This window comes from Furipterus horrens, unplaced genomic scaffold, assembly GCF_987537825.1.
Source record: "Furipterus horrens unplaced genomic scaffold, mFurHor1.1.pri manual_scaffold_5, whole genome shotgun sequence".
In the NCBI taxonomy this organism is placed as follows: domain Eukaryota; kingdom Metazoa; phylum Chordata; class Mammalia; order Chiroptera; family Furipteridae; genus Furipterus; species Furipterus horrens.
In genome coordinates this window covers 63,840,666-63,857,577 of record NW_028327175.1, presented here as the reverse complement: position 1 = coordinate 63,857,577, position 16,912 = coordinate 63,840,666, and the positions used below count along the sequence as shown (strand labels likewise).

The window sequence follows — 16,912 nt, the reverse complement described above, 5'->3', positions numbered from 1 at the left end:
TGGCATGATTACTTCTAAACCTTTTTGAAATTGCAAGAATAAATAAAATAAGTAAAAGCATTTCCTGTAGAATATAGTAGCCTATTTGTGGTGTCTCTGTAGCTGATGCTATAAGTTATGAGGATGGTTCAGACATGTCATTATTCCTGTATCTACTCTTGATACCTCAGTCATACTAATGATATAACGACTATGTAGATTTACCCAATTGTAATAGATGGAGTTCTCTGCTTTTGCTATTTTTATGTATTAGCAGATAAAAGTATTTTTATTTGTAGATTTTATGTCTTTATTGACATTTTTAGCATTTAAGATAAAATAACCATTTTCAATTTCCTTGATAGGTGTCCCGAATGTGGCACAAATTGATAAAGACACGGCAAGAAGAAGGTGCAGACAACCAAGAGCTTCATCAGCTATGGAGGAAATTGACTCAGATGCTGGCTGAGTGTACTGAGGACCAGAATAATGAGACCCAACAATTGGTATTAGCCTTTGTATTCCTCTGAATTTAGAAAATGGAAGCATAATGATATATTTAGAATATAAAAAGTACTGTATGGCAGAATAGATATTTTACAAATGTTCAGTTTTTAATTTAGAGGCTCTTACTGATAGAAGTCAGAATTATTGGCCTATAGTCTTATACTAAGTCTGGACAGAGTGGAATTAGTTTTCAGGGTATCAGAATGTTACTCCCTTAAGAATTCACAATAGATCAGTTACTTGTTTCACTGTCAAAAGATACTATGGAATTGACTTTTACAAAATTTTTCTAATTTCTAAAGTGTTGTACCTTAAAGGCATGCTTCTTTATATTTATGAACTAAGAGTACTAAATTACTTTGAGGTTTAACAATTCAACTAAAGTATTTTATTTAAAAAAATATATATATATTTAAAGTGTATATATATTCTTTTTTCCTGGAAGAAGTTGATATTCTCTATTTCACTAGTGAATATTGTGATTATACGTTCCTTTATTCTTTTTTTAATAGTCTATTTTTTATTGTATATTTTTGCCATTAACATTTATTCCCCTTATACCCTGTCCCTCTCCCCCTGCCCCCACTCCCTCCCCACAATCACTACACTGTTGTCCATGTTCATGAGTCCTTTTTCTCTTTTGCTGGATTCCTTCACCCCCAAACCCTTGCTCCCTCCCTCCCACTGAGATGTCATCCTGCTCTCTATCTATGAGTCTGCCTCTATTTTGCTTGTTAGTTCAGTTTATTCATTTTATTCCTTATATGAGTGAAATCATATGGCATTTGTCTTTCCCATTTGGAGTACAAATTCATAGAAATAGTCCTTTTTAATATGCAGTTTTTGAAGTAATTGTAAAGGATTTTTAAAAGACTTAAAAATACATGGATTTTGAATCATAATTGGAAAATATCTCTATTATTCTATTTTTTAATATTTGTAAGTTTAAAAATGAAACTTAGTTTCTTATTATAGTATACAGCCAATAAATATACACTTTTTAAATTCAATAGAAATTTTAAATGTAAGTAATGACAGCCTCTGTACAGAATGGGAAGCTCATTTGTTTGTGTGTTGTTCATTTGTTCACTCATTAATTTGCTCTTTATTCTGAAAATATTTATCAAGAGCCTGCTATATGTCAGGCAGTGTCCTAAGTGCTGGGGATAAGAACGTGAGCATGTTTGCATTTGTGTGTTGGTTTATCTGTGTATTGATTCAGTTGTAGAAAAAGCTGAGCAGTTACAAAATTAATGATTTACCAACTTCTTTTAAATTATATCTTCATATTATGACTTAATTATTTTCCTGAAATAGTACATGTTGCCAGAAAATCAAACATGTACCAAAATAAGTAAAATGTCTTTAAATTATCTCTACTACACTTCTTCATGAGAGAGAATTAATTATACTTATCTTAAGAATTGACTTATATTAAAAATATTATAAAAGGGTTTTTGAGGGTGGTTATTTTCACCTTGAGTGTTAATGATAGCTATGTTATTTAAGTGTGTTCAGAAAGAAATGAATTGCCTATTTCCCATGTGGATTAATTTCAATGCTTTTTAAAAAAAAACCTCTGTACTTGACTGTTTAAGTTAGGCTTCTTTTTTTTTCTTTCTTAATCCTCACCCAAGGACACAGAGGACATGCTTTTAATTTTTAAAGAGAGGGGAAGGGAGGGAGAGAGAGGGAGAGGACATCGGTCAGTTGCTTTTTGCACGCACCCCAGTTGGGACCAAATCTGCAACCCAGGCATGTGCCCTGAGCAGGTATTGAACCTGCAACCTTTATGAGACAACACTCCAACCAACTGAGCCACACTGGGCAGGGCAGTTAGGTGGCAGCTCCTCCTCTTCCTTCTCCTTCCTTCCTTCTTCCTCCTTTCCTCCTCTTCCTGCCTTCTTTCCTCCTCCCCACTCCCTCCTCCTTCCTCTTTTTCCTCCTTCTGTGCAGTAAAATTTTACTTATTAATACAGACTTTATACCATAATTCATAAAGAAAATTTTGAGATAGTGAACTGTATTATGAATTTTCATTATAGAGTCATGGGAAATCTTTGTAACAATGTAGAACTTAACCAAATGAATAGTGTCCTTTTAAAGTGTTTGCTTTGAATTCTAGTATTGCTATTCTGACTCAAAACATATTTAGACGTTCTCTTCTGAAGTTTTCTTCAAAGTCAGTTAATGATACTGTGTAAGAGAAGTTTTCTCATTATATTTCTGGTTTTCTTTTACCAAAAGTATATCCTAACTTCATAAAATATATTTTTAAGATTGAAAATTTGCTGCCATTAAAGATGTTCCAAAGAACATGCTGATGATTTCAGAAGAGATCTTTTAAAAATGATCTGAGCAGTAGTAGCTACATTGGCATACATGTATGACTATACCTCTCCAGTTGACTACTTTATAAGGAACAACAAACTTATAGACTGGTTTAGTATATTAATGTTGCCAATTTATAGTTATTCCCTATTAGTTCAGGACAGTCTGCTGGCCAGTGGAGTCAGAATGCCTTCCAAAACTTACGTATATGTGTCTTTCCGCATTGAAATGATTAGGGCCGTACAATAAAAATGCATTTGGAGTTAACTGAGTGTGTAGTTCATGTGAGTTTTATATCTTCAACTATTTTAGAATTGTCATTTAAATATATTACAGATGATAACTTTTAAAAAATTTGTTTCAGCTTTTAACGGCTTTTGAGAATGCACTGAACTTATCAGATAAGATTCCTAGTGAAGATCATCAAGTACTTTATAGACATTTCATTCAGTGTTTATCCAAAGTAAGTTGATTTTTGAAATCTCTAATGTGCGTTTTCCATTCTAAATAGGAAAGCATCCAGAAGTATATTTTACTGCTACTTAGCTTATTTTACTTTTATATTTTTAAGTTTCCTCATGAAGCTGCTAGGTTGAAGAAGGCCTGTGAAGGAATGATAAACATCTATCCCACTGTACAATATCCATTAGAAGTGCTTTGTTTGCATTTAATTGAATCAGGTAATTCTTCTTTATTATATTTCATGTCCTAGAGGTATATGAATGTTGGGGAATGATGTTACTATCTATCAAATATTGTTTCAGTGCCTACCTTGTGTAAGGTATTATTTCAATATTTCTGGACATAAAAAGAAGTACAATGTATAGTCTTTGTGCATGTGAAAAGGCTGATATATATAGGAAAGTATAGTCGGCAGCCGTCCGTCTCGAGAGACGATGATGTAGCTTCTTAAGAGTCTATCTGCACCGCCGAGAATGGTTGTGCAGTCCGACTCGGGAGTGACACGGTATCTGTCTCCTCCCGTGTTGAATCGACATCTTGCGATGACACTGGAGTGTCCTCTCCAGTGAAGCTGAAGCTACAGAGCCTGGGCAGGGTGATATGGAGGGTCTGCTGTTGCCCATGCAGCAGACCCCCCCTCTCTTCGCAGCTGAAGGGTCCAAGGGAAAGACGGAGTCAATACAGCTTGGCTTCAGGTGCGCCGCAGGAGTTGCCGGTGTTGACTACAACGTCAAACCGCCTTAGGGACTCCGGCTCCGGATTTTCTGTCGGGGTTTACTCCCTTAGCCTTTCCCCTGAAGAGGTATGCCGCAAGGCAGCGGAGGTTTTTTGGAGTCAGAGTTTTCCTTCTCTGAGTATAGTGATAGAGAAGAATTATGAGTTGTTGATCAGTGAAGTCTTTTTGAATGTGGGGATTGAAGACGGTCTTGTATTTTCCATACACATTAGGCAAATGGGAAGAGGTAAAATGTACTCCAGATGGAATGAGCAAAGGTATGGAGCTAGGTGCAGTTTTTGGAAATAGTACAATAGTTTTATTTGCTACAGTAGAAGGAATAGCTAAGATATATTTTGCGTTAAGTAGGTTGGACTGTAGTACATAGGGCTATGAATGTCACACAAAGGATTTTGTGGAAGATTTGCATTTTCAGCGTTGATGTTTTAGTGTGACAAGTACATTATCGTAAATACTGCAATGTAGAGGAATGAAGTGTGAATTATCTACTTTTTTAATGAAATGGAGCAGATTCCAGTCTATCTCAGTGTATGCTTCATGTTCTTGCTTCTTTGTGTACTTTCTTTGGGGGAATAGAGAAGCGACGACAGCTAGCTTGCTGGGAGTTGCCAAAACCTGTCCTGTTGGTTGTGTTGTGCCTAAGGCTGGTGCTCAGCGTTTACAGAGGAACCATATTGGCTTTCACAGCAGACTCTGTTCTTGGATTTAATCTCTGTGCTGAATAAGGTGTTTTTAAATAATTTGAATATTACTCCTATTCATGCCTATGTTCATGTGATATGAACAAAGTTCACAGAAATCAGTCACTGAAATAAAAATAACAGTACCAGCACCAATATGGTAGTGACTGTAAATTATTGAAGACCTTTACTAATTATTTATATATTTTTTACTTTATTCATAAATGAGTATACACATTGGAATGTTTTATACATGAATGACCATCACATGTTTCATAATAGGAAAATGGCTGAAAACTACTGTAGGAGGTAACTTAAGGGAAAATTGCTTTTAGGAGAGTATCATTGCATCTGTCCCAGCTCTTCCCTCTTTAACTTTCCCTTATAAGTTCTACTTGTACTTATATTCCCCTGGCGTGTGAATTAAAACTTAGAACTGTTACCTTCAGTCCTCGATATTTATTTTTTTGGCAATTTGAATTTTTTTCCCTTACTTTGTCTGAGTCAAATTTAGACTTGCACAAACACTTCTCATGAACACAAGAAAACATTAGAAATGTCATGTTGAAATAACTTATGAAGTATCAAGTCTTCAACTAATACCGTGTGCAGGAGAGATTGGGTCAAAGGTAGACTTAATTGAGTCGTCGTCGTCGTCGTCATCGGCGTCGGCAGCCGTCCGTCTCGAGAGACGATGGTGTAGCTTCTTAAGAGTCTATCTGCACCGCCGAGAATGGCTGTGCAGTCCGACGCGGGAGTGACACGGTATCTGTCTCCTCCCGTGTTAAATCGACATCTTGCGATGACGCTGGAGTGTCCTCTCCAGTGAAGCTGAAGCTACAGAGCCTGGGCAGGGTGATATGGAGGGTCTGCTGTTGCCCATGCAACAGACCCCCCCTCTCTTCGCAGCTGAAGGGTCCAAGGGAAAGACGGAGTCAATACAGCTTGGCTTCAGGTGCGCCGCAGGAGTTGCCGGTGTTGACTACAACGTCAAACCGCCTTAGGGACTCCGGCTCCGGATTTTCTGTCGGGGTTTACTCCCTTAGCCTTTCCCCTGAAGAGGTATGCCGCAAGTCAGCGGAGGTTTTTTGGAGTCAGAGTTTTCCTTCTCTGACTTAATTGAGTAGATTCAGTGATACTGGGAACATGATAGCAATTAAAAGTAACAATGAATGAAAAAAAATTTTTTTTAGAGGTAAAGGGAGGGAGAAATCACTTTTAACTTTTAGGTCTCCTGAAAAGTTGGCCTACTGTGGAGTAATGGTTTGTATGAAATGTAAATTGTTGAGAGAGATGTTAATGGATATTCAAAAGGAATTGCCCATCAGTGGTTTGCAGATGAGCCATCAATACTAAGGCTTGACTTATGGTTTGGGAGTCATTTATATGTAGGTGTTTGGTTTTGGGTGGCAAATTATGCCCAGAGACCGAGTTTGTCTTTGCCAAAAGTTTATTTAACATGGGTTTATTGCAGGAATTTCACAAGCCAGTAGCATACAGGATAAAGTCTCTTAAGCCAATAACAAGATGACATACTCCAAACCAATATATAATAGATTAATCACATTATTATTTAAGGCAAGGGGAGATGAAAGAAATAAAGCCCAGATTTAGATGTGTTGTACTTTTTCTCAAGGTTGGTTCTCTTCTCAAGGTTGGTTCTCTTCTCCGGAAAGGATGGTTTAACCAACTGAGACATGACTTCCAGCTGCCAAACCAAAACCCTGCAAGCCCCTTCTTGCTAGAGCACATCGCTAGGGAACTGTGGTGCTCGCGGCGCTGGCGCTGGCTGACAGGATGTTCCCTTCTCAGGGGCCGCTGCACAGCTTTCCCCACTGTGGCTAATGCCCCAAAGGTCTTTGGAGAGCTTTTGGATCAGCAAAGGGCCACCTTGCCTAGACCAAACACTCTTGAATAGTCCTCACAAACTCTCAATATTCATAGTCTAAATGTCCCCTTGCTACAGTTGCTTCTTTATACTTTTTTATGGGTAAGTTCCCAGTGGTACTCCTTAGCAGCTGAGGTGCTGAATACTTATTAATGACAACAGATGAGATGACAATATCCTGACACATCTTACTTCAACTCTTATGTCAAAACAGCTGTACTCTTAAAAACAAATCAGACAGAGAAATCATGCCAGATGATTTCACTCATGTGTGGAATCTAAGGAACAAAATAAATGAACAAATAAAAATAGAAACAGACTCATAGATACAGAGAACTGACTGGTGGTTGCTAGGGGTGCATTGTTGGAGGACTGGGTGAAAAAAGCAAAGGAAGTGAGAAGTACAAATTGGCCATTACAAAATAGTCACAGGGATGCAAAGCACAGCAGAGGGAATATAACCAATATTATAATACCTGTACTTGGTGCCAGGTGGGTACTTGAAATATCATGGGGATCACTTCTTAAAGGGTATGATTGCCTAACCTCTATATTGTACACCTGAAACTAATACAAAATACATTGTAATTGAAAAAGAAATTACAAAAACAAAAAACCCTTCATTTGTTGCTATGAACAAGTGGATTTGAAATCATATCAAACTAGTGCACAATAGGTGTGAGTGGAGTAGATGACTTCAGTGGAAGACTAAGGGCAAAAAGATGAAAACTGTATCTGGGTGGTTCTGGCCAGCTTGAAGGCAAAGGGTGGGGGGAGGGGAAGAGGGAACTAGAGGACAGAAAAGAAGAGAGATCAGGGAGGAAGTTTTGGGGCCTGCAAAGCAACACAGCAGGCAACCCAAGAGCATTTCAGGAAGGAGATCTGTAACTGACTGTATGATTAGGAGGTCTTTATTAGCACTGTCTTTTAAAGTCAGAGTTATTGAATGGTAACAAATTACAATGATGGAATAAGAGTAGGAAGAAATGTTTAGCAGGTATAAAAAGAAACAGTCCAGGGACCTGATTGACTGCAGTTAAGGGAGAGGAAAAGGAAGCATGTAGAGGGAAAGGAAGCTTTCAGGAGAGGAGAAGAATTGGAGTAGTATTACCTGTCAGGAGAGTTAAAAAGAAGGGAGTAGTTAACAGTTTGAACAGTGCATTGAGGTCCAGGAGGATGAGGCATGCTAAGAGACTTGCAGTACAAACAGTATACTTGTGAGGGAGTGTGTGGTTGTCTCTGTTTTACTACTAGGAAGCATAGTTCCAAAATCACCCAGTTTCTTCACATTTTAACACGAGTCCCAATGTGTTTCCAATATAAGTGGGCTGATTTTCTTTATTGTGTTGCCTCTGGTACACATCCCTCTCTACCCATTTTTCTACTGTTAAAATTCCTATTACGGGACTTCTGGCCAAGATGGAGGCGTAGACAGACATGCTGCGTCTCCCTCCACAACTAAGAAGGAATACAACTACCTCAAAACTAGAAACAACCAGAAGTTCCAGAAAATCAAAGTGCATGGAAGTCCAGCAAACAAAGATATAAAGAAGAAATACTCATCCAGACAGGTAGGAGGGGCGGAGCTGGGGCAGCAGCAGCAACAGCAGCAGGCCGGTGGAAAGCACAGTTACACGTTTTAAAAAGTCAGGAGGGCCACCTGGGGAGCATTCCCAGCTCCTCACCAGACTGTGCAGCTCACTGTCCCAGCATTGGGGAAAATCAAGCCTCATTGCTTTTGACTGTGCAAACCAGTGGGGGTTGGGGTGGAGGCAGAAGCTGCCGGTCTCAGCAGAGTCTGCTTGTTTAAAGGGCCCCCACAGTTAGAACATCCACAGACCCACCCACTCTGGGAATAATGGCCAGGGCAGCAGCTAGAGGGCCGCCAGTCTGGTGCGGAAGTGGGAAAAGTGCCTGGAAAAGGGGCGAGTGCTGGGCAAGCAGCATTGTTCCTTCTTGGACCCCTCCCCCACACACAGCGCCACAATGTGGTTAAACAGGTCGCCCGTTACTGACAAATACCTAAGGCTCCGCCCCTTACAACGTAGTAGGAGTGACAGCTCTCCCTGGGACACGGAAGCAAACAGACACAGGAGACTTCCGGCCAAGATGGAGGCCTAGACTGACATGCCCCGTCTCCCTCCACAACTAAGAAGGAATACAACTACCGCAAAACCAGAAATAACCAGAAGTACCAGGAAATAAATGGAAGTCCAATGTATGAAGTTATAAAGGAGTGGTGCTTGCCCAGACAGGTAGGAGGGGCAAAACTGGGGTGGAGAGTTCAAGCTGTGCTGTCCGTGGCAGCAGCAGTGATGGTGGCAGGACAGCGGTAAGCACAGACACCCATATTTAAGGGGAGGCGCCAAGAAGCGCCTGGGGAGCACCCCAGCTTCAGACCAGACCCGTCAGCTTGTGATTCCAAAGCCAGGGAAGGCAGACCTCCATTGCCTTGGACTGTGAGGCCCGGAGTGGATGGGGACAGAGGAGGAGGCTCCCAGTCTCTCAGTGGAGATTGAACAGCAGGACCCCCACTCCCTGCAGAAAATGCTACAGGGTGGTGAGACGGGTCACCCAGTGGTGATGAGTGCACGTGGCTCCACCCCCTATAGCGTAAGAGGTGTGACAGCCCTGCCCAGGAAGCAAAGGTAACACAAAATGGTCAGGATGGCACAGGTCATAATAGAGATCCCAGTGACACAGCTGACCAGACAGCAAATATCTAATCAAATGGATCAGCAGATAGGAAATCTTTCTGAGGCTCAGTTCAGAGCTTGGTTATAAAAATGCTTACAGACCTAACAGTGGGGCTGAATCAAGACAGGGAAGGAATGAAGGCTAGTCCCGCTGAAATGAACAAAAACACATACGAAACTAGTGGTGAGGGAAAATATACCAGGGATCAAATCAACAAATCAGAACATAGGGAAGGAACAAACAGTCAACTGGTGCAGAAAGAGGAAACGAGAAGTGAGGAATATGAGGAGAGGCTCAGAAACTTATCAGACAGCTATAAGCAGGCCAACATCTGAATCATAGGGCTGCCAGAAAGTGAAGAAGAAGAACTAGAAGTTGAAAAATTATGTGAAAAAATAATGAAGCAGAACTTCCCTAACTTGGGGAAGGGAATAGACTTACAGGTCCAGGAAGCAAGGAGAGTTCCAAAAAAACCAGACCCAGGGAGAACCACACCAAAACACATTATAATCAAAATGTCAAAAATTAAGTATAAAGAGAGAATCTTAAAAGCAGCAAGAGAGAAGAAGAGAATTACATACAAATGGGTCCCAATAAGACTACCAGCTGATTTCTCAAAAGAAACTCTGCAGGCAAGAAGGGACTAGCAAGAAATATTCAAAGGAATGAAAAGCAAAAACCTACAACCACGATTACTCTATCCAGCGAATCTGTCATTCAGAATAGAAGGGCAGAGAAAGTGCTTCCAGGACAAAGTAAAACTGAAGGAGTTCATCAGGTCCAAACCACTGTTATATGAGATGTTAAAGGGACTTGTTTAGGAGAAAGAGGATCAAAACTATGAACATTAAAATGAAAACTATCACAACAACCAACAGCAGAAGCTAGGGAATTGAAACAAAGGCAGACTAAGTAGGCAATGAGAGTGGGAAAAGAATTATAGGTATGGGGATCATATAGGGGAGAGGTCAGGGGGTAGCGGGGAGGGAATCAAGCATAGTAGGAGGGAGTGGAGTAGATAGTAAGATGTTGAGAAGAACTATATGCACAACCAATGGGCATGGACTAAGGGGGGGGGCAACTGGAGGGCGGGAGGTCACTGGGTGGAGGGAAACAAGGAAAAGAAATAGGTCAACTGTAATAGCATAAAGAATAAAGCATATTTTTTAAAAAATTGCTATTATGCAATTAATGGCTAGTATTCACTCTTTTCTGTCTGTGCCTGTTCAGCTATCAGCGGTTTGTATCTTTTCCTAATTCTTGATCTGTTCATATGCTACGTGGTACAAGAGGGTACTTTGAAATTTGAGGCTGAGCTGCCTCCAGCGCCCCAGCTCGATTGGAAACTGTCTAGTAGAGCATTCATGACCATGGGGAAGAAATTTATCCAGGACACTGTATTTTGTCTGGGGTGAATGGGAGGTGGCTAATCTCTCTAGTGGAGAAGAGCCCTGAACTTCTGTCTCCCGTGCCATTTATTGAGTAGGGGATTCAGGAGATACAAGGTCAAGATTTATGAATCATCAATAAGCTTTTAGATGCTTTGGTTACCGCTGACAGTTACCGATTACAGATATCAATATAAAGAACACAGTGACCAGTCTGTGTCAGGGTCTGCTAAATATTCGGACGTCATGCTGACATCAGGTGTAAGGCTTCATACATTTTTAGCTACACATTGTTTATAATTAACTAAGAGATAAGAAAAGTGGAGCAAGCTCTAAAGTATCATAAGCATTTTTTAAAATCCAATTCCCATGGGAACCCTCTGAGTGGCCTTTGGTCCTGTCTGCCACACAGCCTTTCGGTTTTCTGTTGAGACTTAAAGGCCTCCCTGGAGGGCCTGGCTCACAACTTGGGCTATAATTCCTGAAACCACAAGGAGTGGACCCGTACAGAAATTTATTCCCGAGGAGTGATTGAATGCTTTTTTAGTACATACATTTATGCCTAGAATGTGGATTTGTTGAGTAAACATGGTCCTTATATTTCAAAAGCCTACACAAATGTAGAAGAGATAGTTTGCAGAGTTTTGCACCTAAATTCAGTGTTTAACTAAGTCTCTAATAAAGAGCTAACAAAGGGATTATGCTGACTGATTAGAGAGTGTATTGATTTATGTGAAAAAAAATTCTTGAAATGGTTTGGAGTGGGTATTTTGCAGAATCGACAGAAAGAGAGGTCTATCCTGGCCACGGGAGATGCACTGGGTGGATATTTACATATGGTACACCAAGGAAGAGTGCTTTCCCTGCTCAATTTTTGGTTGTAAGAACTTGTGGAATAGAGCAGTTTAGACTTAAGTCGTCGTCGTCGGCAGCCGTCCGTCTCGAGAGACGATGGTGTAGCTTCTTAAGAGTCTATCTGCACCGCCGAGAATGGCCGTGCAGTCCGACTCGGGAGTGACACGGCATTCGTCTCCTCCCGTGTTGAATCGACATCTTGTGATGACGCTGAAGCTACAGAGCCTGGGCAGGGCAATATGGAGGGTCTGCTGTTGCCCATGCAGCAGACCCCCCCTCTCTTCGCAGCTGAAGGGTCCAAGGGAAAGACGGAGTCGATACAGCTTGGGTTCAGGTGCGCCGCAGGAGTTGCCGGTGTTGACTACAACGTCAAACCGCCTTAGGGACTCCGGCTCCGGATTTTCTGTCGGGGTTTACTCCCTTAGCCTTTCCCCTGAAGAGGTATGCCGCAAGGCAGTGGAGGTTTTTTGGAGTCAGAGTTTTCCTTCTCTGATGTACCCTGACTGGAAGATCGAACCAGCGACACTTAGCTCGCAGGCCGACGCTCAATCCACTGAGCTAAACCAGCCAGGGCATAGACTTAAGTACATTCTAAGATAAATCAGTATCCGAAAGTAGAAGTTTAATAGTGCAGGATAGTAGGATACCGCTTAATGACTTTTCTTTTTCTTTTTTTTTATTGTTCCTCTAAACCAAACTTTCTGTGTATTAAGAACTTCTGAAAATTCTATGGTCTCTATCCTCCCCCAGAGTACTTTAGTGTCTGTGAAATTTACTGCTTGACAGCAGTTAATTACTGGGTTCTCTTTCACTGGGGACAAATATATTTCATTATTCTTTGTCTTCCTTTGCATGTTGAGACTTGAAGATTGATGTTCAAAAGGACTCAGTTTATAAAGATTCACATAACAAGTAGTGAATAGCTTTCACAGTTGTCATCTGATGAATGTTATTTTATACTAAATGACATTTCTTTATTTTATTTTGCTTTATTGCTGACATGGGGGAGGATAAGAGCTTGGTTCTTCAATCCAAAGAGCTTAAGATTTTGTGTTATAGAAATATTAGAAAATCCAGGTGAAAATAAAGAAATAAGTACATGCTGTTTTTTCCTTCTAACTAGGTTTATTTAAAAGAAAATTCTATAGTAGTGATCAGTTTCTTTGCGATGTGAGAAATGAATTAGTTATTTAAAAAAAACTCACAGTTTTTATAGTAAACTTTAGGAAACAGTTCTTATAGGCATTACTTGCCATCTACCCTGAATCTCTTCAGAATACCTTTATCCATGGAGATTTAGTATTCGTCAGCATCAAGTCTGACAATATTGTCAAACTGTTTTGAAATAATTAAATCTGGAATTTTGGAACCTTAAATGTTAAAAAGAGCAGAGACGTTAAATGATTTTCTATTCAAAAACAATGAAATCGATTTCCTATCATTTCAACAGGAATGAGTGTGAAGGTGAGGTGGGTTGAGGGTTGAAGCTGGAATATTCTTTGTGTCTTGACACAGAATCAGTTGTGTTATTACTGCTGATGGTTTTCAGGAACATGACAGAGAATTCCTCTGAATTCCTCTATGTGCCATCTGGTCATATGTAAATGATATGTTACACAGAGCTAAACATGAATGGAATCCTCCCACATCTCTTTTTGTTTCTATAATTAGGCTTCCAGATGTTAGCAAGGGGAATATGTTAGGAAAGTTTACCTTGTTTTAAAAGTTTTTTGTATTTATCCCAGTCTTTTGGAAACTATTTTCAAGTACTTATCCACACTTTGCTTACTTGTGTGCAGTTTTTAGGTACTCTAAAAATGGATGATCATGGAAAGATACACGATTGGCATTTTTTCTTTTTTTCCCAGGCATATTAGTAAGAATTTGTGTGGTTTATCATGAATTGTGTTTCCATGGAATAAGAGTTTTGATTCAGAAGGGTAGAAATTGAAGGTGAAATTTTAATGGCCATTTAATTTTCTTTTAATTTTAAGATAATTTTTGAGACTTAAGTCATATAGGTTTTAATGCTTAGAAATTTGGTATATGTATCCTAATAACTTTTTCTTTTAATTCCAGGAAATCTTACTGATGAAGGACAGCAGTATTTTTGCAGACTAGTGGAAATGGATTCAAAAAGTGGTCCAGGCCTCATTGGTTTAGGCATTAAAGCATTACAAGACAAAAAATATGAAGATGCTTTTAGGAACTTAACAGAAGGTAGGTGTCAGTGCATAGCATGTAACATGAGGTATAATTGTTATTCAGTCAATAGGTATTTATCTTTGGGCTTTTCTTTAAGGAATGTATATTTAACCTAGGCGTGAAAGAACATGAACTTACTCTGGAGTATGCTTAAGTCTGCATTCTGACTCTGCCACTCACTAATTTCAAGACTTTGGGGAAGTTAATTAAACTCTCTGTATCTCAGTGTCTTCATTTATAAAATAGTGATAATAGTATCTCTATCCTTACATTCAAATTGAGATATCAATGACAAATACAAGGTTGGTGTAGGAAGAGCATTTTAGGCCAGGAAATGATATAGCCCAAGGTTGGAGGAAAGCTGGTATTCAGGGAACTGCTTGTAGTTTGGCCAGATTTGTAAATAATGTAAGGGAGGAGGAAAGGGCAAGAATTAAGGCTGGAGAAGGGCCTTGCAGACCTTGTAAGCATCCTAAGCGTAGCAGGGAAGCAGTGGGAGGTTTTAAGCAGGGGAATTTCATAATCACATTTGTATTTTTAGAAATATTCTCATCACAGTGTGGAGAATGAATTGGAATGTATCGCAAGCACTGATCTGGGATAAGGATGACAGTGGTCTGAACTAAAGTCCTGGTGGTAGGGAAATGGGCTGGGAGGGGCCTGGAATCAGTGTGACTTGGTGACTGATTAGATGTGACAGATGAGGGAGAGGAAAGAAGTCTGATTTTGAGAGTAGATGGTGGTGTCATTCATCTCAGAAGCAATGGAAACCTTGGATCTTCTCCTTGCTTTTATCCTTTTAGGGTTAAAAGAAAGCCATCAATGCACAACTGGATGGTATCATCTGGCAGAAGCCCAAGTCAAAATGCATAGACCTAAGGAAGCTGTTCTTTCATGCAATCAAGGTATTCTTGATGTCTTTAAGTGTGCCCAACCCTGTTTCTTTTCATCTTAAAGGAGACAGATAGTAGTTAAAAAAACAAAAACAAATAAATCTTAAAGGCTGCTGACTTTTTGTATTTGAAATTGCCAACTACTTTAAGTTGCATTGAGGTTGAAAAATGCCAAGTCTCTATGCATGTGTACTAGTGTATTTATTTTTAAACTGACAATGAATATTTATCAAAGGTTTCGACTGTCAGTTTTGGCTTCTGTAGTGGTGCTCTGTCTTTGTAACAGGGGAATCCTGGTGTATCCAAGCACCTTCGCTAGTTCTTGATTCCTCTGATGTAGGTAAGGAAAGGGGTCTTGGAGCCTTTTTGAATGACATGGGATAGACAATCACAAGAAGAGATTCACTGCTCTGATACAGCTGGTGGCTTAGCTTCTATAGTCAAGAAACAATTCACCCTGGTCCATTCTAACTCAGCTTCTTTCCCTTCCAGTATCCTTAGTTTGCTATGTTCATTAAGATGCATTGGCCAAGGCTAACCTTTGTTATGTAGCAGATAGGGATAGCTATTGTTCTATTTCACGGTGTTCAGTTTATTATCTTACGTGAAGATAAAGATTTTAATTGAGATCTGTTTTGTTCTAAATTAAGATATTTCCATAAAGAGTTCAGGAAAGAGTATATTTAGCTTTGGATTTTCTTCATGTATATTATTTTGACAACTTGTTCTTGTTCTAACTGTAATTTATGTCTCCCTCAAAAAGAAAAAAAAAAAAAGTGATATGGTTATCTTCATTCAGATGTTCTTAATTTTGTCAGCTCTGAAGAACATAGAAAACCTTGGTGTGTCTGGTGGCAGTCTTCATCAGAAGAATCTTTGTCTTCGTTTGAAAGCAGAGGCTTTGATTAAACTCTCAGATAATGAATCTTCAGAGGAAGCAATTTGTACTCTTGATCAGGTAGTCCTGTCATCGAATTTTCCCCTTCAACTTAATTAGTTTCCAGTCAACCAGGCATCAACCACTTTTTCCTTACCACAAATATTTACTTAGATGAATTTTGTGTTAAAGGTATGAATTCACCATATCTGCACTTTTGTAAATCATTTACACAAATGAAAACTTCTTGGTTAAGTACTTACAGTGCTCTTTATATGATTCAATTTCTTTCTTTCATTCTTTCTTTTATTATTCTCTTACCTTTTTGACCTCTTAGGTTACTACTTGATTATTACTATTTTTGGATTCTAAACTTTTCTTACAGAAAATATTTTATCACTTATTGACAAGAATAGTTAAGGACACTAATAACTTCATAGTAGAAAATGTTATTTCTTTTATTCAATAAAACACTCAGAGGAATATTGATATTTAAGAATGAAACTAATTTTTTAATGTTTTTGGTCCTGGCAATTTGAAATTCCCTAGCAAAAAAATTAGTAAATGATGATTATAACAACCTAGTGCTTTTAAAGATTTTTGTCAGATAACAGGATTTTTTATCTAAAATTAAAATTATATTACTCAATATATTGCAAGGTTTTGATTTTAAAGGTCTTTTTTTGTATATTTCAAAGGGCTTTGCATTTCATATTATTTCTTTAGAATTAGAACAGCTGTCAGCAACCTTCAGGAACTAATATCTTGTTCTCTTATTTTCTACTGGCCTTCTCACCAATAATGAGTTTTGTGTGAGTGCTCTGTAGAGGTCTTTCCAATACTTTTTTTTTTTTTTTTTTTTAAATAAGAAAACAAGAAGTCCTTTGGAGAACTGGTAGAGTACAGGTCTGAGATAGAAATTGTACAAGACGAGTCCAGAACATCTTACAATGCTAGAAAGAAAGGAAACTATAAAAGGATCCTAGCAATGTGTCAGAAGGGCTCAGGAACCAGCATGAATTTATTGTTAGTGGCTGAAGAGTGGACAGTTTGAGTACCAATCATCAAAACATCCTCAATAAAGTAAATCTTTGAAGATTGCTAAGGAACCAATTGAAAAGAATTAAGGCATTTATCCTGCTTTTTCTGTATAAACTTTTCCTACGAATAATCAAGTAGATAATGAGAGGAGGGGAAATTTCTCTTTGTTGAAGGGTTCCACAAATGAGTGATAGAATGAGAAAAATAATCACCATTTTTGCAATCTGTGCCAAATTAATAAATTTAGCATCTATCAATGGCTGCTACCATCACAAAAAGGAAGACAACTAGACATAACCAAGTGCAAATACACATGAGGTATTCTTGCCAAAACATCAAACCTGGATTAGATCAAGCTTCTAGACCTACTTTA

The 16,912-nt window shown here is 39.0% G+C and overlaps 1 protein-coding gene across 1 annotated transcript in view; it reads left to right on the top strand.

Moving 5' to 3' along the window:
- The window catches only part of SKIC3 (SKI3 subunit of superkiller complex), a 76,275-nt gene that overhangs the window by 6,360 nt on the left and 53,003 nt on the right, over positions 1-16,912 (top strand). Inside the window, exons 5-10 of the mRNA XM_090276500.1 lie at positions 345-485; positions 3,182-3,280; positions 3,389-3,497; positions 13,603-13,743; positions 14,532-14,633; positions 15,440-15,579. Coding sequence (XP_090132626.1) covers positions 345-485; positions 3,182-3,280; positions 3,389-3,497; positions 13,603-13,743; positions 14,532-14,633; positions 15,440-15,579 — 732 coding nt within the window. The remainder of the gene's footprint in view (positions 1-344; positions 486-3,181; positions 3,281-3,388; positions 3,498-13,602; positions 13,744-14,531; positions 14,634-15,439; positions 15,580-16,912) is intronic.